Source organism: Rutidosis leptorrhynchoides, chromosome 5, assembly GCF_046630445.1.
Source record: "Rutidosis leptorrhynchoides isolate AG116_Rl617_1_P2 chromosome 5, CSIRO_AGI_Rlap_v1, whole genome shotgun sequence".
Classification (NCBI taxonomy): Eukaryota; Viridiplantae; Streptophyta; class Magnoliopsida; order Asterales; family Asteraceae; genus Rutidosis; species Rutidosis leptorrhynchoides.
This window is the reverse complement of record NC_092337.1, coordinates 84,565,173-84,589,073: the sequence shown is the minus strand read 5'-3', so window position 1 is coordinate 84,589,073 and position 23,901 is coordinate 84,565,173. Positions and strand designations below refer to the sequence as shown.

The following is a 23,901-nucleotide window of genomic DNA, read 5'->3' as shown; positions in this document are numbered from 1 at the left end:
TTACGTTCTCCCTCCATCTCGACCAACTATTTTGTGTGATAACAAAAGTGCTATCTTCTTGAGTCAGAATCCCGTCTCACACAAACGGGCCAAACACATTGATATTGATTATCATTTTGTTCGTGAACTTGTTTCATCGGGGAAGTTAATAACCAAGTTCGTGCCCACTACTCTTCAGCTTGCCGACATCTTTACTAAGAGCCTTTCTAAGCCGATATTTGACTCTTTTCGTGCCAAGCTTCGGGTCGGCCCACCTCCCATTCACTTGAGGGGGGGTATTGGCGATATTGAAATATTAAGAGATAAGATTTAATATAAAGAGATAAGATTTGTTAGTTATTGAATATCTCTTAACTATGGTAATTGTATATTGTATTCAAATGTAATTCTCTATATATCAATATAATCCAAGACCACAATTTGTGGCTTGCAATTCTTACACCCATTACCTAATGATATTGAACCCACCTGTTATACTCAAGCACTTAAACAACAACAATGGTGTGCTGCCATGTCCGAGGAACTTAACGCATTAATATCCAATCACACATAGGAACTTGTACCGAAGACAACTCAAAATTTGATTGGTAATAAGTGGGTCTGTCGGGTCAAGGGATTGCCTGATGGAACAATTCAAAAGTTCAAAGCCCGCCTCATTGCAAAAGGTTTCCACCAACGACCGGGCATTGACTGCTCTGATACCATAAAAGAATATGACACAGAGGAAGGGAATTCAAACGATTGATTTAATTGATTCAATTTACACTATTGAATTGGTACCGAATATATAGCAAAAATAAAACAATAAACTATTGAGATTGAGATAATACAACATAATAGGAGAGTAAATAGTTGACTCCTGAATTTATGGAATTGTGGTTGTAGCACATGGGTGTAACACGTGCATATCATGTATCCGTAATAATTACTTTTGGCAGAGAGATGCTATCGTTGATATTTTCTATGAGAGGCATTTTGATGATATGCTTGATGTCATTGCATCATCATCCTGCCATGCATGTGTTCACGAGCCTACAAGCTCCAATGCAAGTTTTGAGAAACAAATTGGTGCTAAGCCCGAAATTTTTGAACATATATGACCTTTTATGATTTTGTGTTTTGCAACATCCTTGTAAGATAAAGTAAAGTACTGTTAACTCTATGTGGATTATAGATTTGGCTCAGAAATTGGGAATGTAATTTCACACATTGTTTCTTGTTTTCAGGTCCAAATTTTTGCTTAGTGGTGTAGTAGATAAAGTTTTAAGTTTGACATGTAGAAAAGAAAAGTATCTCGTGGTTGCTGCTATCCGCTTCATTTTGACGCTATTATCAGTTAAAGTAAGTAAATTTTTTCTGGGTCAAAATTGATTGTTACAATTTGAGCCTTATTAAGATTTTCTTTTGGTTTAAAGCCATGTTATTGAAAACGATTCTATCATTTTTACTTGCTATTAGAGGTGTCAAGATTTGTGGGAAGGTTGGGTAACGTGTCAAAATATAGCTTCATGTTGAAATAAATATCTTTTAGTATGGTTGAAATGGGCAGGTCAGATTGACATGCAAACACACTTTTGTCCATATATATAAATATAGTGTAAATAACTATGCGCAATTCATGATTACAAAACTATTCTTACAATAATAATCTTCATCTGTGAATATCTCAATCTTGTAGGTCATATGTAACTAATGTACTAAAAAAAGACTTCGTCTGACTTTCAATTTGGTAACCTTTTGTGATACTTTTACAGGATGGGCAACTCATGAATCATATTGCAAAGTACAATTTGTTTAAACCAATAATAGATGTTTTTGTTAGTAATGGAAGTCGCTATAATCTATTGAACTCTGCAGTTTTGGAGCTCTTCGAGTATATTCGTAAGGTACTATATTGCTGATACCCTACATATGACGTATGGTTGGTATTATTTGTTCAGATGACGTGGCAAACCTTTTACAGGAGAATATGAAGATACTACTCAAGAATCTAATCGAAACATTTTGGGACCAGCTGGTTGAATTTGATGCTTTGCCTTCCATATAGTTGCTTAAAGTTAGATATGATCAGGTATATCTATTGATTGTTTTGACTTTTGAGTTGTCAATAATTCATTTTTAGAGGCGGCAGTTTAAACCCCTACTAAATAGAAATGTGTTGATTTGAGTTATTCGATTGACAATGGTTCTAATTGGTTAAGATTTTAAATATAAACTAATTAGGAAACGTGTCAAATGGCCAAATGGGTCGAGTGTTTGAACTTTTTAGCATTATTGTAATAGTTATTACAATTACTATGTTTTATATAGTACTCTTGCTTTTTTTTTTTTTTATTACATTTATGTTATATAGAGTACTACTGTTTGTGGGACCCAACCTATTTTAATTAATTACCCAGCCTGTCTGGCCTTCATAAAAAACCACCCATATGCATGCATATTTAAAGACTAGTAGGTGGTCCAGTAGCCCACTTCGTTGGGCCTGAACAAAAAAGGCTTTGAGACCATGATAATAACTACTTATCAATCTATGATTAAATAATACGGAGTAATGTGAAAAATGTTACATTGGACTGCTACTTTATGTTCTACAGCAACTCAAACTCCCTTTTCATTTCTCTCTCATCTTATTTCTCTTCTTAACCCAACCTTTCATTCTACTCCGTACATTAACCATCGCCGCCGCCACCACACAACCATCCTCAGGCCGCCGGTGACCACCACAAAACGTCCCATTTTTCTCTTCTTTTCCTTATTCCACTGTTGATCACCAAAAACATTTGCAAATCCTAAGGTGTAGAAAGTTTCTATACTTTGGTTTGGTCTACTTTTTTCAGTTTCTTTATTTTTTCGGTAGTCGTCGTCATCGATCTGCTTTCAGGCAAAAATGACAACCAACAAAATAACGGTTGTATGCTCTTTTTGCTGTGCACTATTTGTATATATATTTTTGTATATAGTTTTGCGGTGTGTGTATGGTTTTGTTTGAAACCGCTGGCGGCTCACTACAGTGGCCGGTGGTTACCTATTTTCCGGCAAAAGTCACCAACATATCTATTAAATATCAGATCTGACCAATGTACAACCTTTTAAGCAAGATGTACAACTTTTTCCGCATGTACAATTTTTTTTGGCACAATGTACAAACAGAAAGTTAATAACCAATTTGAAAAAATGAACAAAAAAATAAATAAATAAACCAATGATGGCATAGAGTGGCTTGAACGATGGAGGAGTGGCCAACCAATTTTTCTAAGGGGAAAAAGGTGACGTCAGCATGACGTGATGATGACATCAGCATGACGTCACCGAAAACACTGTTTCCACCGACCATTACTTTCAAAACGACAGTGCAAGGGGGAAAAAGCCGAAAAAATTGAACAGAAAACGGCAACCAGCTGTTGGGCTGATATACTTATTATAAATGTTTGCTTTTTAAAATTCGTGTCTATAGACAATGGAGCAGGCAACCAACCAAACTGGCCCATATGTGATGACCACAAGAGGACGTATCGATGAGCGTGCTCTTGAGAAAGAAGAAGAGGATTACTTCAACGAAGACAGGTTTGTTGTATTTAATTACGTCTCCCAAAATAAATTCAACGTCTGAATTTGGAACAATTGTTATAAAGTGTTATACCGAATACCAATAAAGCCTAGAAATGGCCATAATGTTATCCCGAAATAAGGCCGTTTAGTATGTAATTATTTTCTGTTACCAGATATTTGTCAAATGCTAACTGAACATGAAGAGTTCATACAAACTTGAATCTTGTAAACCATGAAGATGACGATGATTATCTTTTATACTTATCCTTTGTTGATTATCTTTTTGTAGTCCTGGGCCTGGTGGGCTTGTTGACTATGAAGATGACGATGACGATGAGGATTACATGCAAGCCACCACTAAGAAACAAACCTGAAAAATCTGAAGAAGATGAAGGAGCTCTAGAGTTCAGATTAAAAAGGAAGTTTTTAGCTTTCAAACAAGAACCTGAATTATTTAAGAAACAACGTTTGGGAGGGGAAAAACCCGAAGTCAACTAAGAATGTGTTTGCTACTATACATTGTGTTCTACTCTAAGTCAAGCCGTAATACCTATAAAGAAAACAATAATTGCCACAGATGGCCCTAGTTCTCGAGAAATCAATGAAAAGAGTCGCGAAGTTAAAGGTGATACTTGTCCAAATGAGGAAAAAGAAGCAGATAAAGAATGTGTAAAAGCTATTCCAGAAATGTTTGCTGTAAACGGTTAATGAGTTCAGTCCGGGCCCACTCGGTTGTGTTTCAATTGCGTTTGGCAGAAAGCAGTTATCCTGAACGAAGAGATCCGATTGGTGGATTATAGCAAAACATTTGTTAGTAATATTGTAACATCCCGCCTTTTTCCGTCAACTTTTCCGTTTAACTATTTAAGTTCCGTTAGATGTTTATAACACATCTCGTTAATATGCGTTTGAATTATCTTGTTAGGTAATTTCCGCACCCGATTTAAGTTGAGGGACCAATCTTGCCAAATGTTGAAACTTGTGACTAGGTCAAAGAGTCAAACTCTCATTCTATCCATTCATTCATCTCTTCCAATTTCTTAATACTCCAACTTTTCCTCTCAACTTCAAGAACAAAGATTCATCATCCAAAACCGAGCTAGTGATCTTCTTGCCAAACAAAATACATATTTGAACTCCTCGTGATCTCCTCTTCGTTTCCATACCGAATTCATCAATTTTGGGTAACTTTCTAAAATCACTAATTCTTGTGTTCTTGAGATTTTTAAGTTATAAGGTTGTTAATTAGTGTCTATGGCTCGAGTCTAGTTTGTTTATGTGATTTGTATGCTCGTTTTTGATATTTTGATGTAACTAGTTCATATTGAAAGAATGCTTGCTTAATCTTGAGTTTTAGGTGTTCATATGTTGTTGAATGATGAAAGTTCATGTTTTAATTGTGTTCCTAACATCACTAGCTTCAAATTGGTATGTAGGTTGACATGGATTAGTTTCATATGCAAGATTGTTGAATTTGTGATTTTGGATTAGGGTTTGATGAGCTTTACATGAACTTTTGATGCGTCAAATGCTATGAGATATTGTTGTTAAGTGTTTTGTTGCAATGTGTGTTTGATTACCTTCGAAACGGCATATCATTCATGTAAATTGGTTGCCCGAATCATAAAATGCGTTTTTGGAACTTGAACTTTGATTATGAACGTTTAATTACGGTTTTTGGTTGTTGTAAGTGGAAGTTTGATTGATGAAATGTACTTAGTTGTATTCCTCGTCAAAATACCTTTCCAACGATATATAATAGGCATTATAAGTGTTTGCGGGTCAAGAGTTGGGTTGGAAAAGGTTTTGGCTCGTGCATACTTGGGGAAAACAGAAACAGACCTGCACAGAGGGTGGCGCGGCGCGCCCCTACCCCGCGCGGCGCGCCAAATGGCCTGGCCAGAATTCTGTCCAAATTGGTCAATTTTTGAATAATGTTTGGCATGCTACGCACCTCCGATTAACATGTAACTTGGCCAACATGCTCATATATGATTTCTAAGATTAGAAAAATAGTTCGGAACCCGACCCGAACGTGTTGACTTTCGTTGACTTTGACCGACCAAAGTTTGACTTTTTGTCAAACTTAACCAAATGATTATGCAACCTTCCTAACTTATTTATATACTTGTATCTTGCATGAAACTTGGCAATTTGATTTCACATGCTAAATAATCGAGTCGTAACGAGCCATAGGACTAATTGAACATCTTTGACCTATCGTGTTTACCGTTATTGATACAACCTATTGTTTAGGTCAAGACTAGCATTGTTCTTTGCACACGTTTACTTGTCGAAGTACTTTACTACTCGTGCACTCAAGGTGAGATCATAGTCCCACTTTTACTCTTTTTGAACTTACATTTGGGATGAGAAAACATAAACGATTCTTTTGAACTAAGTGAACACAAGAACGGGAAAACAAACATTCTACATACGAGTTTAGAACAAAATCCTCAATTCGATTATCATTAGTTACACTTGCCGGGTGTAAGCGAGAACTTATGTTATATGGCCATATGGGTTGACAACCCTCATCCTTGACGGTTCGCTACCGTCTACGGATGAAATATATTTTCGAGAATCAGTGTTTGTTCTAGCACTAAGTGATGGGGTATACAATGGAAGGAATGTTAAGCTTTGATAATTGGGTGCTCGTGAAACAAACTTTTGGAATGTCCTTGAACGATACATGATACATGCTTCCGCTCATTATTTGATACTTGCATTGGATGTCGAGTATATGTGCATTTCATGGAGCGTCTTTTGACTTTACTTTAAACCGTGTCGCCTAGATTTCATTCGTATTATAACGTTGTAACTTAACTATTGGTTGAACAATTCTTGTAAACTTTGAAACAATCTTTATTTTGAAATGAAGGCGACATATCTTTGGTCAAACGTTGTTTTAAAGACTTATGACCACGTAACGGGACCTAAGTAGACGACGCCGTCAATGACGATTTGGTCGGGTCGCTACAGATGGTATCAGAGCGTTGGTTGTAGGGATTTAGAGTTCATTAGTGTCAACCCCGAGTCATAGGGTACATTGGTGAGTCTAGACTACAACCGGCATATAGACTTGAAGTAGGAATTACTTGACTACTTGTGCATTTATACTCGAACGTTTCTACTCATATCTACTCTTAGTTCATCTTAATCTCACGTTGTTTAATTTGATTGACACGCCACCTTGACTATATGAAATGATGTCGAATGCACATATGAATCAGGGTAATATAATTTCCGGGATTATATTACGGTGACTCGTATGAACGTTCCGACATTATGACATAAAGAATTTAAGGCGAGTCGAGAAAAAAAAAAAAAAAAAAAAAAAAAAAAAAAAAAAAAAACTTCTCTTTATCTTTATTCTATATCACGGTTAGTATTATTGAGAATACTAATCAATGATATTCTTGTGTCTTGAAGGAACAATGGCTCCTCGTCGTGTACGCCGCAATGAAACTCCCGAACAAGCTCTCGAACGGATGATAGCTACCGCCGTAGATGCGGCCATGGCCGGTCACTCATCCAACAACAATAATAATAACAACCACAACAACAACAACAATAACAACAACAATGGAGCCGGAAACTCAAACGAGGGATGCTCCTATAAAGCTTTCATGGGGTGCAAACCTCACACTTTTGATGGAACCGGGGGACCGGTCGTGCTCACCCGATGGTTTGAGCAAACGGAAGCCGTCTTTAGCATAAGCGGTTGTCGGGACCAAGACAAGGTCAAATACTCCACTCACACTTTCTCCGGAATTGCTCTAACATGGTGGAACACCTATGTTCAATCGGTGGGTACCGATGAAGCTCATGCCCTCTCTTGGGCCGATCTAAAGGAAAAGATGATTGTTGAATATTTTCCGCGCGAAGAAACCCGAAAGCTTGAGGAAGAACTAAGAGCTTTGAAAGCGGTCGGAAACGACCTTAAAGTTTATAATCAACGCTTCGCCGAACTATCCTTGATGTGTCCTAATCTTGTTAACCCCGAATCTCAAAGGATTGAGCTCTACATGCTCGGTCTTCCAAAAAGCATCAAACAAGGGGTGATGTCCTCCAAACCCACTACTCATCAAGCCGCTATGAACATGGCTCGCCAACTAATCGAAACGGTTGACGAAATCGTAGTTCCGGCACCTAAGGCCGAGGATAAATCGGGCGGCAACAAAAGAAAGTGGGAACCCTCCCAATCAAGCAACAACAACTTTGCTAAGAAGCCTTACACCTCCGACGGCAAGAAAGGTTATGCCGGGAACCTACCTCTTTGCAACAAATGCAACAAACATCACTTTGGCGAATGTAGTAAGATAATTTGCCACCGGTGCCAAGGAGTTGGTCATAAGGCCAACGATTGTAAAAGTGCCACTCCCGTCGCTCGAAAGTGGCCCAATGCACCAAAGACGGGCACTTGTTACGAATGTGGCCAAACGGGTCATTATAGAAATGCATGCCCGAAAAGGAAAGATAACACCAATACGCGCGGCCGAGCTTTCAACATCAACACCGAGGAAGCCCGGGATGACACTGAACTAGTCACGGGTACGTTTCTTCTCAACAATTCTTATGTCTCTTGCTTATTCGATTCGGGTGCCGATAAATGCTTTGTATCCAAGACTTTGACTCATTCTTTTAGCACTCCACCTCTTCCATTAGATACCACTTATACCATTGAAGTAGCTAACGGAAAACTATTGAGTGCCGACACATATTACCGGGGGTGTACGTTAAACATTTTGGGTAAGGAATTTGAAATTGACTTGATACCCACGGAACTAGGAAGCTTTGATGTAATAATCGGTATGAATTGGTTAGTCAAAACGAAATCTCACATTCTTTGTGATCTTAACGCAATCCGAATTCCTATCGAGAATGGTGAACCTTTGATTGTTTATGGCGATAAGAGTTGCACCAGACTCAACCTCGTTTCGTGCCTTAAAGTTAGAAAACTACTCCGTAAGGGTTGTTTTGCGATCCTTGCCCACGTTAAAAAAGTCGAGTCCGATGAGAAGCACATCGATGATGTGCCAATTGTTAGTGACTATTCCGATGTATTTCCCGATGAATTGCCGGGTCTTCCGCCTCATCGACCGGTTGAATTCCAAATCGATCTTATTCCGGGAGCTGCACCCGTAGCGCGTGCACCATATAGACTCGCTCCATCTGAAATGCAAGAATTGCAAAGTCAAATCCAAGAACTACTTGATCGTGGTTTTATCCAACCTAGCCATTCACCTTGGGGCGCTCCGATTTTGTTTGTTAAAAAGAAAGACGGATCCCTACGAATGTGCATTGATTATCGCGAACTAAATAAATTGACGGTTAAGAACCGATATCCTCTTCCTCGCATCGATGACCTCTTTGATCAACTACAAGGGTCTTGTGTATATTCGAAAATCGATCTCCGCTCGGGTTATCATCAATTGAGGGTTAAGGGGGAAGATGTCTCCAAAACCGCTTTCCGAACTCGTTATGGTAGTTATGAATTCCTTGTCATGCCATTTGGTCTCACTAACGCACCGGCGGTGTTCATGGATCTTATGAACCGCGTGTGCAAACCGTATCTCGATAAATTCGTTATTGTGTTCATCGATGACATATTGATCTATTCTAAAAATGAAAAAGAGCACGAACAACATCTCCGACTTGTGCTTGAACTTTTAAGACAAGAACAACTCTATGCCAAATTCTCCAAGTGTGAATTTTGGTTAAAGGAAGTTCAATTTCTTGGTCATGTTGTAAGTGACCAAGGTATTAAAGTCGATCCATCGAAAATCGAAGCCATTAGCAAATGGGAGACTCCTACTACTCCTACTCACATTCGTCAATTTTTGGGTCTCGCCGGGTACTATCGTAGATTCATCGAAAATTTCTCTTTGGTTGCACGTCCTCTAACCGCCTTGACTCACAAGGGAAAGAAATTCATTTGGGCGACCGAACATGAATCCGCATTCCAAATCTTGAAAACGAAGCTAACCACCGCTCCTATCTTGTCACTTCCCGAAGGCAATGATGACTTTGTTGTATATTGCGATGCCTCAAAACATGGTTTTGGGTGTGTATTGATGCAACGAACGAAAGTCATTGCTTATGCTTCTCGACAACTCAAAATTCATGAACGAAACTATACGACACATGATCTCGAACTCGGAGCCGTTGTCTTTGCACTTAAAATGTGGAGACACTATCTTTATGGAACCAAGAGTACTATCTTTACCGACCACAAAAGTCTCCAACACATTTTCGATCAAAAGCAACTAAACATGAGACAACGACGGTGGATTGAAACTTTGAACGATTACGATTGCGAGCTTCGTTACCATCCCGGGAAGGCAAATGTAGTAGCCGATGCCTTAAGTCGAAAAGAAAGAGTGGTGCCTCTCCGTGTCCGAGCTTTAAACATCACCATTCACACCAACCTTAATAGCCAAATTCGGGTAGCCCAAGATGAGGCTCTTAAGGATGAAAACATCTCTCTCGAACACTTGAACGTCCTCACCTCTCGATTCGAAGTTAAAGAAACCGGACTCCGATATTTCGCCGGAAGAATTTGGGTGCCTAGTTATGGGGACCTACGAAGCCTTATTTTAGATGAAGCCCATAAGTCACGATACTCGATTCACCCCGGTGCCAATAAGATGTACCACGACCTTAAACAGCTATATTGGTGGCCGAATATCAAAAGGGAAGTAGCTACTTATGTTTCCAAGTGTTTGACATGTTCCAAAGTCAAAGCCGAACACCAAAGACCGTCCGGACTACTTCGACAACCCGAGATCCCGCAATGGAAGTGGGAAGGGATAACGATGGATTTTATCACCAAACTACCAAAAACGACGGGCGGTTATGATACCATTTGGGTTATTGTTGACCGTCTCACCAAATCCGCACACTTCCTTGCCATGAAAGAAACGGACAAAATGGAGAAACTTGCACAACTTTACATTAAGGAGATCGTAGCCCGACACGGTGTACCTTTATCGATTATCTCCGACCGAGATGGCCGTTTCGTTTCTAGATTTTGGCGTACATTGCAAGAAGCGTTGGGAACGCGTTTAGACATGAGCACCGCATATCATCCTCAAACCGATGGACAAAGCGAACGTACAATTCAAACCTTAGAGGACATGTTACGAGCTTGCGTGGTTGATTTCGGAAAAGCTTGGGACAAGCACTTACCTCTCGCCGAGTTCTCTTACAACAATAGTTATCACGCGAGTATTAAAGCCGCACCTTTTGAAGCGCTATATGGCCGCAAATGTCGTTCACCTCTTTGTTGGGCCGAGGTAGGCGACGTGCAAATCACCGGACCCGAACTCATTCACGAAACCACCGAGAAAATCGTTCAAATCCGAGATAGGCTTAGGACGGCCCGAAGTCGTCAAAAGAGCTATACCGATAAACGACGCAACGATCTTGAATTTCAAGTCGGTGACCGAGTAATGTTAAAAGTCGCACCTTGGAAGGGTGTAATCCGTTTTGGGAAACGCGGGAAGCTAAATCCGCGGTATATTGGTCCTTTCGAAATCTTGGAGCGTATTGGAACCGTTGCTTATCGTTTGGATCTTCCGCCTCAATTGAGCTCCGTTCATCCTACTTTCCATGTATCTAACTTGAAAAAGTGTCTTGCCGAACCCGATATCGTCATTCCTCTCGAAGAGCTTACCATTGATGACAAACTTCATTTTGTGGAGGAACCGGTTGAAATTGTGGACACCTCCGTCAAGACATTGAAACAAAGCCGAATCCCGATTGTTAAAGTCCGTTGGAACGCCAAAAGGGGACCCGAGTTTACTTGGGAAAGACAAGATCAAATGCAAAGGAAGTACCCTCATCTATTCGTGAATTCGGAAACGCAAGATCTCGAGGAAGAAACAACGACTACTGCGCCTACTTAAATTTCGGGACGAAATTTCTTTTAAGGTGTAGGTAATGTAACATCCCGCCTTTTTCCGTCAACTTTTCCGTTTAACTATTTAAGTTCCGTTAGATGTTTATAACACATCTCGTTAATATGCGTTTGAATTATCTTGTTAGGTAATTTCCGCACCCGATTTAAGTTGAGGGACCAATCTTGCCAAATGTTGAAACTTGTGACTAGGTCAAAGAGTCAAACTCTCATTCTATCCATTCATTCATCTCTTCCAATTTCTTAATACTCCAACTTTTCCTCTCAACTTCAAGAACAAAGATTCATCATCCAAAACCGAGCTAGTGATCTTCTTGCCAAACAAAATACATATTTGAACTCCTCGTGATCTCCTCTTCGTTTCCATACCGAATTCATCAATTTTGGGTAACTTTCTAAAATCACTAATTCTTGTGTTCTTGAGATTTTTAAGTTATAAGGTTGTTAATTAGTGTCTATGGCTCGAGTCTAGTTTGTTTATGTGATTTGTATGCTCGTTTTTGATATTTTGATGTAACTAGTTCATATTGAAAGAATGCTTGCTTAATCTTGAGTTTTAGGTGTTCATATGTTGTTGAATGATGAAAGTTCATGTTTTAATTGTGTTCCTAACATCACTAGCTTCAAATTGGTATGTAGGTTGACATGGATTAGTTTCATATGCAAGATTGTTGAATTTGTGATTTTGGATTAGGGTTTGATGAGCTTTACATGAACTTTTGATGCGTCAAATGCTATGAGATATTGTTGTTAAGTGTTTTGTTGCAATGTGTGTTTGATTACCTTCGAAACGGCATATCATTCATGTAAATTGGTTGCCCGAATCATAAAATGCGTTTTTGGAACTTGAACTTTGATTATGAACGTTTAATTACGGTTTTTGGTTGTTGTAAGTGGAAGTTTGATTGATGAAATGTACTTAGTTGTATTCCTCGTCAAAATACCTTTCCAACGATATATAATAGGCATTATAAGTGTTTGCGGGTCAAGAGTTGGGTTGGAAAAGGTTTTGGCTCGTGCATACTTGGGGAAAACAGAAACAGACCTGCACAGAGGGTGGCGCGGCGCGCCCCTACCCCGCGCGGCGCGCCAAATGGCCTGGCCAGAATTCTGTCCAAATTGGTCAATTTTTGAATAATGTTTGGCATGCTACGCACCTCCGATTAACATGTAACTTGGCCAACATGCTCATATATGATTTCTAAGATTAGAAAAATAGTTCGGAACCCGACCCGAACGTGTTGACTTTCGTTGACTTTGACCGACCAAAGTTTGACTTTTTGTCAAACTTAACCAAATGATTATGCAACCTTCCTAACTTATTTATATACTTGTATCTTGCATGAAACTTGGCAATTTGATTTCACATGCTAAATAATCGAGTCGTAACGAGCCATAGGACTAATTGAACATCTTTGACCTATCGTGTTTACCGTTATTGATACAACCTATTGTTTAGGTCAAGACTAGCATTGTTCTTTGCACACGTTTACTTGTCGAAGTACTTTACTACTCGTGCACTCAAGGTGAGATCATAGTCCCACTTTTACTCTTTTTGAACTTACATTTGGGATGAGAAAACATAAACGATTCTTTTGAACTAAGTGAACACAAGAACGGGAAAACAAACATTCTACATACGAGTTTAGAACAAAATCCTCAATTCGATTATCATTAGTTACACTTGCCGGGTGTAAGCGAGAACTTATGTTATATGGCCATATGGGTTGACAACCCTCATCCTTGACGGTTCGCTACCGTCTACGGATGAAATATATTTTCGAGAATCAGTGTTTGTTCTAGCACTAAGTGATGGGGTATACAATGGAAGGAATGTTAAGCTTTGATAATTGGGTGCTCGTGAAACAAACTTTTGGAATGTCCTTGAACGATACATGATACATGCTTCCGCTCATTATTTGATACTTGCATTGGATGTCGAGTATATGTGCATTTCATGGAGCGTCTTTTGACTTTACTTTAAACCGTGTCGCCTAGATTTCATTCGTATTATAACGTTGTAACTTAACTATTGGTTGAACAATTCTTGTAAACTTTGAAACAATCTTTATTTTGAAATGAAGGCGACATATCTTTGGTCAAACGTTGTTTTAAAGACTTATGACCACGTAACGGGACCTAAGTAGACGACGCCGTCAATGACGATTTGGTCGGGTCGCTACAAATATTCCCCAGTAATGATGGGAAAAGGATACTGTACAGTACCATTGCAAAGGCGGTGGTGATGGTTGTGGCGATACTACCATAGTTTTCGGTAAGGTAATAAGTCTTGATGCCCGTTATTTAATGTATAATAACATTATACTCTTTAAGGGCCGTCCTTTAGGGGTGTAAGTGGGGCGATCATACATGATATTCATTTAATATTATGATTGATTGATGTTAGTATTTTTGAGCTGGAAAGAAGTTTTTGTTCTATGTTTATTATGTTTGACGAAACTATTGGTTATCACGCAATTTGATAATTCATTGATATTATCATAACGTCACAAAACTATTGGTTGTCACCAAGGTTTAAAAAAACGGAAAAGATCCTCGAGGCGTTTCTCCTTTGGAACGTACGTTTTTGGAAAATCTCGTTTTGGAACGTACGCCTTGATGAGAATGCCGAAGGAAGAAAAAGGCCAAATATACATATGCACAGTTTGTGACGATTATGATAATATCAAGATCCGCCACTGATCCCACTTGGATATGATTTGAGGACATAAGACCTGCTATGAGAATTCAAATTTGAAGCTTTGTGGTATTAGTTACAAACATAATGAGCACATCAGATTTTTGACACGCAATAGAAATTCGACACCTCATTTGAACCTTTTTTGTTTAATTTTTTTCCATTAAACTTCCAACTATATTTTACCACATTACACCCTTTCACTCATAATTAACACTAAAGATTTGACGCCCACCATAGAACATCTTCATAATTTGACATTATCGCAATTTTTGATTAGTCAAAAAATATCAAGGTATCCATAGCACTTAAAAGTCATGAATGTTACGTGGAGCATGAAGACCTATAGCTCAACTCATTTGGGCTTTGAGCTTAACATGTTTACTTAATATTTAAATATTTAAATATTGTATGGAGTATGGACCATGAAGACCTATATGCCAAATCATGTGGGCCTAGCATTTTCGTGCGGTTTCAAAAATAAAAAGTCAATGTTGAGGTGTATAAAACTCAAAGGTCCATAACTTAAGGGACCGAATTTGCATAATATTTAAAGTTGAGGTATGCAACAAAGCCCATTTGCTTATCCGATTGACCTTAGACCGACCCGATTGTACAAATAAACCCGATTTTCATTGACCAAACCCTGCAGCGGTCAAGTACATTAGGGTTTACAAACACCAAATCCTGATTGTATTAATTTTCCCCTTTCTGCAACTTTCCTCTCGTATTACAAACGGTATGCATCTCTCCTATTATTTTCAAATTCATCTTCTGAATTCGCTTTGATTACTTACGTCGTTATGTGTTTATGCTATGATTATACTGGATCGGATTGTATCATCATTTTCAGATTCCACGTGTTTTAAGTATATAGATAAATAGATATATGTATGTACGTATGTATATACCTTAGGGCTTTTTCGACATCATGTATGTTTTTAGGGGTTAGGGTTACTTTTGCTATCAGTTAGCTAATGATAAATGTCATGGCTTACTTCATGTGTATATAAAGATTCTCTATTTATTTTTATTGTAATATTGTAAATTGTAAATCATAATATGAAGATTAAAATCAGTACAAACATTAGACTCCCTTTTGTTAAGAGAAGTTGTTAATCTATAATTTTTTTTTTTTTTAAATCTGAAAGGTGAAAAGGTGATTTGTGGATATGAGCGATAACATTTAGGTAATTTAATAACAGTTATGTCCTGTGTATTGAGTGAATCCAGATTGGTCTTTTTGTTGCTTCGTAGATAATTGTAATACCATGACTTCGGATGCAAAAGTCTACAAACTTGTTCGCCCTTTTTATCGTTTTGTGTGAGTAAATATGTTTTATCTTTCCAACTTACCCTCACCTGCTTCACTTTTGTGTATCTCTCTAACCATGATTAATAGTGTTAACACCCAAATTTATGTTTTTTTTTTCTTTTCTGTGATGCATGAAGATGGTGTTATGTGACACAATGCTATCATATACTTCATCCTATAAGGATGGACTATTATCCAGTTGGTATAATTTATTTGAATATCCAGTCCAGCTACTCTTGAATCCGTGTAACTTAATAACAAATTACATACTTCAAAAACTTCTATTGTTAAATACAATATGGCATCGATCACCAACTTTGTTGTAGATTAGTGTTAATGTATCAAGTAGTCAAGTTATATGGCGGCTGTTCTACTTTATATATTTGTTTTACTCTTGGTGTGTTCAACCCATGCACTCTTGCCTGTTTTACAAACACTATTTTGTACTGATCAGGATTTTTTATATTTTGTTTCAGCATTTGGAATTCAGTATAATATCAGAGGCCATGTCTGGTAAAGAAGAAAAAGGTGGGGCCCAGGACGCAGCCGAAAGAATCAAGGCTGCAACCCTTTCAGCTGCTAAAGGTCTTAGCCGTTCACAAGCCGAACGTGCAGCAGCAGCTGCAGTACGAAACGTAAACGCTTATGGTCAAAAAGAAGAAGGCCCAAGTAGATGGCAAGAACGAAAAGAAGCAAAACGACAAATGTATTTAATGAGTACCGAAAAACAAGTTAGACTTGGTGAACGAAAAGACCAGAAAACATCAATGTCAACCGCCATGCATTGTCAAAAGTGTTTCCAACCGGGCCACTGGACTTATGAATGTAACAACGAACGGGTTTACATTTCCCGACCCTCACGAACACAGCAGTTAAAAAACCCGAAAATGAGAACGCGGGGTACTGTTTCGTATGATTTGGATAACCCTGATATTGAAAAAGAGGGTAAAGATGCTAAAGTTGATAAGAATGATAAGAAGAAGGGTAGTACTAGTAGTAGTAAAGGTAAAAATAACAAAAGGAAGCATAGGTCGAAGTCGGAATCGGATTCGGGTAGTGATAGTGAAGCTTCGGTTTTTGAATCCGGGTCGGAATCCGGGTCGGGTTCTGATTCTTCTGAAGAGAGTGATTCCAGTTACACTTCAGATTCTGATTCTGGGGACGAGAGGAAAAAGAAAAGTAAGAAGAACAAGAAGGTGAAAGGGCAACGGAAACGGAAACACAGTCGACATAGTTCGAGTTCTGAGTCGGAATCGGAATCAGAGTCGGAATCAGAATCAGAATCGGAATCTGATTCTGATGATAGCAGAAGCAGGAAGAAGAGCAAAAGGCATAGCCGAAGACGTTGAAAATCGGAAACTGGCAAAGTGAGGTGATAAGGTGTCTACTTTCTTGTTTTAGTATATGCTTTTGTCATGTTTATTAGTGTTGTTTGTTATGAAGTGATTGTGTGTACCTGCTTGAACAACAAATTTGTTTTCCTCATGATACTTATTACCATGATATTGATTGTTTGATCTTTCGAACCACCGTGTTTGGCTTTTATAACCAATCATTGTTCTTGCAAAAACGAGATTGAATAAATGTTATGGTTTTCATTTTGCTCGAGTGATCATGATTCGTTATGTTCCCATAAGTTTCAACTCCCTTTTAGAGTCAAACTGTTGGGTGGAAGGGTAAAGTTATCGTTCCAAAGAATAAAGATATAAACCTTTCGAAATTTTATGTTCGGCTTAGAAAGGGGTGATGTTGTATAAGCAAGATATAGGCAAAAAGAAGAAAATTTAGGGCGGCAAGCTGAAACAGTTCGAAACGGCTTAGGTTCATGGCAGATGTATGAAAAAGGGATGCACATGGAGTTGACTGATGAAATGTTGGATCCTAACAAATATGAAGAACATGTTTTGTTTTGTTTTTTTCTTTTTAATATGAACATGTGATGAGGATCATAGAGATTGCTTTAATGTGCACTCAATCGCCTGTTATTTTACGACCAACGATGTCACAAGTTGTTTTAATGTTGTCTAGTGTGCCATCATCAGGACCAAAACGAATAAGCAAGCCTACCTTCGTCGATTCTGGTATGAGGATAATGTAAGTATTTTATATAGTAATTAGTAAGAAAATACTTATTAGCTATGTATGTGTCAACTCTCTTTAGACAGAGGACCTAGAGCAGAGTTTCATATTTTGTAATGCACCGTGGAATAAATGTAGTGACATTGCACCTGGACAAATAAACCAAATGGGTACTAGTTGAAGATATTTGAACAATGAGCTGGATTAAGACATAATTGTGGTGCAAACACACTTGTAAAGGGCTAATTTAATTTATAATATCTACCAGTGATTCAAATTAAGTTATTGTTCAAGATAAAAGCAAATAACATATTACCAGATCGTTTCAATCTTTGTTAAAGATCGTACGATCCTACAAGAATGTTCGCTAGTATGCCTCTCTCGACGAATATAGTTTCCTTGAGCGTTCCAGACTACATTTTGTTTTTAATTCTATCATTACTATTACTATTACTATTAATATTACTATTATATAGCGATACATAGCGATTTAAAGTGCTAAGCATGGTTTAATACTTAATTTTCATTTAGTTGTTTAAGTTAAAACCTCCGTCCCATGTTCATTGAATGAGAGGTAAACTCAACTAAGCTAGCGATTCGCTGATGATGTGATCTACCTTCACCAGACTAACTTTTCAAAATATAAAAACACATCTTGCATTAATAAAACTTATAAGTATATTAGATCAGTGATGGAACAATATGCGCACTTACAAAGAACAATATGCATTTTTTTACTCTCAGTTACGCTCCGTTTCCCTATTTTTCAAAGGTTTGGTTATTAACACCAACCCATTTGATAAAAAGCCAAGTTAAATATTATTTCCCGAGCTCATATTAATAGACAAAAAACACACAGTTTAAGGATATATCATAAAAGTACTGTATTTTCTATTTACTTTTCAGTTTTCCCCTTACATTTTTCTTTCCCCTTTAATCTTATCCTTATACGTTAAGAGAATAATAGAACTTCTTATTATTTTTTATTTATGAAATTAAACAATTAATTGAATAATCTCCAAATTATACTGGACTATTAATATGACGGAGAGAGTATAAATGTCGCTCGGTTTTGATTCGTAATATCAAGCTCAAAACTTTCCTTTGAGCCACAAACCTCAAGTTTTGTCACGGATTACATTCTTATGTATGGGAGCAAAACCCATATTGTTATGTTACTAGTTTAGCTCTTAGACTTTCAAATTTCTTTCTTGTTATCTATGTTGACCGAGTTTGATTCCGTCGTTGTAACTTGCAAGTGTTACTGAATCTTCATTGATTGATGAAAATCTATTATCAATACAATTCTTTTTTTTTGCCAAAAAAATAAAATAAAATAAAAATAAATATGTAATGTAATTTCATTTCCCCCTCTACACTTTTTCCTCTCCGTAGTTGACTAAACATTTTCCACAACCCTAACCCTAAAAACCTCCCACTCTCTCTCTCTCTCTTTTATTTCTGCCGCCGCCCTCTATTCAGTCGCAGCCGTCGTTTTCCGACAACCACGGTCACCGGCACCACCTAAGTTGACATCCTCTCGTTTTCTACTCTAAACCTCTCGTTTTCTACTCCAACAACCACAATCTGCCAGCACCAAAATTATTAAATTGCTCTTTGTTTGTTCTAAAACATCAACGTTGCCGACCGCCACTTTTCTTAGTTTAAACCGCCGTCGCTTGATCTGGTGATATTTTAGAGTCGAAAACCAGATCTGGTGATTTTTTTTAATGATCAGTCCGTTACCTTTTTTAGATCTGGTGTCATTTGTTTCAGATCTGGAGATCTGGTGTCATTTGTTTCAGATATGGATTATTTTTCAGATTTGGTGGTGTTTGGTAGTTTTTGCGGCGGCGACGATTGATTCCGTCAGTGCTAAAGTTTTCCGGTTGTGAAATTGGTTAAGAAAATGAAACAAAAAGCATTTGTGTTTAGTACAAAAAAATAAAGGGGGTAGTGATCAAATCATGGTTTCGTTTTAATACACGCAAATCAACGTGTCATAAACTCAAATAACATACGTCCGTTAAAAGGCTAGCGCTCTAGCTCGGACGGGGATGTCAAGCCCTATGGATCCATATACAATTATTCGCGCCCACCAGTCCATATCCTATGTACTGGCAGCTACTAGTTACCAAAGCTAAGGGATTTTCGGTTTAACTCAATGTAGAATTTAGTATGTACTTGTGTCTTATTGCGTTTAAAATAAATTGCATGTATTCTCAGCCCAAAAATATTTAAAGTATTTAAAAAGGGAGACTATAAACTCACAGTTCAATATTGCGATTCAATATTGTAGGTAAATTGGGTAGACGTAATGATGGTAGACGACTGTATGGTTGGCCTTGGATTCAAGAACAATACCCCGAACAATACCCAATATTTCCTTAGCTTAAAACGGTTTGAAACCCGAATTAAAACACCCTCGTATATACCTTATTATTATTAAACTTAAATTAAAATTTTAATTATAATTATAAATATAACTTAGATCACAGAAAATAAAAAGAAGGTGTATTTCATTTCGTCGAGCAAACTGCCTTTTTATAGGCATATTTCCTGATTTTGATCCCCATGCGATCGCATGGGTTTTCAGTGCTTTTGCCATGCGATCGCATGGCTAGGCTGGACAGCTCATTTCTGCCTTGTTTTCTAGTTCGGCGACATCAAATAGTGTACTGTAGCAAATAGTGTTACTGTAGCAAACAGTGTTCAATGTAGCAAAGTCGTTTTCACTGTAGTAATTCACTGTAGCAAATACGTTTTTCACTGTAGCTACTGCAGCAAAGTCGTTTTCACTGTAGCAAATAGTGTTTTACTGCAGCAAAGTCGTTTTTACTGTAGCAAATAGTGTTTTACTGTAGCAAAGTCGTTTTTACGGTAGCAATTAGTGTTTTACTTGTACATCTTATAATATATATATATATATATATATATATATATATATACCGGTTTACATAATATTAAATCATATAGAGAATTGGTTTAAATTAGTCGAAATTTTCCGGGTCATCACAATTATACAATATACAATACAATGTTATAAACAAGCAGGCGGCCAACCGCGCATTGCGGCGGCCACTGCTCGGAAATGTAGATAAAGATTTTTGTAATGAAAATATTTTAACGTTAAAAAACTTAAAATAATTTAAGGCGCAATAATTTGTTTTAACATACCAAACATCTCTTATAGTTGTAGATTAAAACGTACAATAGTTTAACTTTTTTCTTTTGATTATAAACTAACTAATTATATATTCGATATTGTATGAGTGAAGAAATTAGAAAATATATATTAGTTGAAAAAAACGTTGTAAAAACAACTCGCATACTTTCATGGTTGATAAAGTTGATATAAAGTTGCTTAATCGGTTGTGTAATCAATAATCTATAAGAGAGCTATTTGAAAAAAAGGTTCACTAAAAATGTAATATGATTATTTGTGGGTTTTAAATGATACAATATATGAATTAAATAAATATTTTTAATTTAATTCCGAAAAAAGCACTAAAGGACGAAAAAATTACTATTCATAAATAGTAACCAAAATTTGATCGTATACAGTAGTAAAGTAATATAAAGTATATTTACACATATCAACACTTAAATAAATAATTAAATTAAGTAGATATATTATATATATCTCTACCATGGTGATAGTAAGAAAATATACAGAAAATTATATCCACTTTTTTACTCTTCGTTACACTCCCTTTCCTTATTTTTCAAAGGTTTGGTTATCGTTATTAACACCAACCCATTTAATAAAAATCTAGTTAAATATTATAAATATATATTAGGATTAAAACTAAAAATAGACTATATATTTTTTTAAATGTTCCGATGTAAGCTATATACCTATTTTTGTCTCGCTGTCAGCTATATACTTTCAAAAAGTGTAATAATATAAACGATTATGATGACGTGTAATCATATTTATAGTTTACATTGGTAAAAAAAATTATATAGCCTACATTGGAATAAAAGAGAAACTATATTTAGTCCACGTCACCTTAAAAAACAAAAAATTACACATAATTATCATGACCGGTTGTACCGTTAACTGGTAACCAATTGTTGACATGAGAACACTTTTTGAAAGTATATAGCCAACAGTGAAACGAAAATGAGTATATATACCCCTACTCAGGATATTTAAAAAAGTATATAGCCTATTAGTTACTTTTAACACAATATATTATATATATTACTCTCTCCGTCTCAAAAAAGCTATTCACCTTTCTATTTTGTTTGTCTAAAAAATATTGTCTTTTTCTCTAAATAACCATCAAATATCATTAAAGTTCTAATTACGTCTATTTTAATTTTAAAAATTTATCTTCAAATATTTTAATTAAATTATTATTATGTACTCTTTATAACTACATTAAATGAAAAATAAATTAGACAATTTGTCATTAATTAACCATTACCCCTACATACTAATAGTCATGTGGATTTTTGTCGTTTAACCCCCAATCCCACCCAAAAAATGGTCAAAACGACAATTGACCAAACTTCACCCCAAAAAATGCACAAAATCCCCTTCAACTATCCACACCTTACATAAACTACCCTGAACTCCAGGGGGGTAAAACGTCAATTTACTTAATTAATATAAAAAACTCCCCCAACCCCTATGACAGCCCGTATCTTCCTCCTCGCTCCGAGTTAAATTCCACCGACCACATTGTTAAACTCGAAATATTTCTGTGAACAAAACGAAACTAAGTACGTTCGAAACGGACACTTTTTAAAAAACACAAACCACAACGACAGCCCGTATCTTCCCGCCCGCCGCGAGTTAAATTTTTTCGAAAGCAGCGTCGTACTCGAAATAATTTTATGAACAAAACGATAAAAGGTATGTTCGAAACGGATACCTTTTAAAAAACGCTAAACACAACGACAGCCCGTATCTTCCCGCTCGCCACGAGTTAAAATTTTTCGACAGTAGCGTCTTACTCGAAATAATTTTATGAACAAGACGATAAGAATTACGTTTGAAACGGACACTTTTTAAAAAACGCTAAACACAATGACAACCCATATCTTCCTCTAGCACCGTTAGACTCAAAATAATTTTATCAACGAAACGAAACTAACTACGTTCAAACTGAATAGATTTTCTGACAACGACACTTAACACACGTGCCATTTTCCCTATATGAATGTTTACATTATGTGTATTAACATAAGACCCACGTATCCTAAATAGTTTCAAACATAATAAGCACAAACAGAGCACCCACATTATGACCCGAACGCCACCGCCGCAACGCGCGGTCAGTAACTTTCTAGTACATACTAATAGCCACCAAACTTTTTGTAGTTTCAGTGTATTTGAGATGTAGTTTTGCGTTTGCGTGACCCTCACCTTTGCCTCAATTTACACAACGACCCCTCAAATTTACATTTTCTCGGGGGTAAAAAGTGTAAATATACAATTTTATTAAAATAAAAAAAACTAACTCCACCCAACTTTTTAGCGGGCTCTATCTTCTCGCTCGGTGCGAGTTAAATTTTTACGAGCCCACCGTTCAACTAAAAAAAATCCTACGAACACAACGAGACTAACTATACGCGAAACGGACACTTAAAAAAAACGCTCAATACCTCGAACTATATTCAATACACATACACACCTATAACACGCTCCATTAACTATGAATACGCAACCCAAAGGTCCCGCGTCATCGCGCAGACTCATTTTTCTAGTTATATATTAAATCTAATAAAAAATCAAATGTTTTTTTGGCACCGTTTTTTTCAGAACCGGAGAGTGTGTAATGTAATTTTTAATGTTATTGTATTTCAACTGCACTTTTTCCTCTCCATATAAAAGTTGTCTAAAACATTTTCCACAACCCTAACCCTAAAAAACTCCCTCTCTCTCTTTTATTTCTGCCGCCGCCCTCTATTCAGTCGCAGCCGCCTTTTTCCGACAACCACGGTCACCGGCACCACCTAAGTTGACATCCTCTCGTTTTCTACTCCAACAACCACAATCTGCCCGCACCAAAATTATTAAATTGCTCTTTGTTTATTCTAAAACATCAACGTTTCCGACCGCCACTTTTCTTGGTTTAAACCGCCGTCGCTTGATCTGGTGATATTTTAGAGTCGAAAACCAGATCTAGTGATTTTTTTTAATGATCAGTCCGTTACCTTTTTTAGATCTGGTGTCATTTGTTTCAGATCTGGAGATCTGGTGTCATTTGTTTCAGATCTGGATTATTTTTCAGATTTGGTGGTGTATGGTAGTTTTTGCGGCGGCGACGATTGATTCCGTCAGTGCTAAAGTTTTCCGGTTGTGAAATTGGTTAAGAAAATGAAACA

The 23,901-nt window shown here is 37.1% G+C and overlaps 1 protein-coding gene and 1 pseudogene across 1 annotated transcript; both read left to right on the top strand.

Annotated features, from left to right (window-relative positions):
* LOC139848802 (uncharacterized) overlaps window positions 1-4,257 on the top strand; it is an 89,039-nt pseudogene extending 84,782 nt beyond the window's left edge.
* A 10,511-nt stretch (window positions 4,258-14,768) lies between these two features.
* On the top strand, window positions 14,769-17,076 carry LOC139848159 (uncharacterized). The gene is made up of 2 exons (XM_071837893.1): window positions 14,769-14,907; window positions 15,960-17,076. Exon 2 carries the CDS (start codon window positions 15,990-15,992, stop codon window positions 16,830-16,832), a length of 843 nt encoding a protein of 280 aa, XP_071693994.1. The 5' UTR covers window positions 14,769-14,907; window positions 15,960-15,989; the 3' UTR covers window positions 16,833-17,076.
* The last annotated feature ends 6,825 nt before the right edge of the window (window positions 17,077-23,901 follow it).

Coding starts and splice junctions, on each gene's coding strand:
- LOC139848159 (XM_071837893.1), top strand. CDS start 15,990: ATGTCTGGTAAAGAAGAAAAAGGTGGGGCCCAGGACGCAGCCGAAAGA.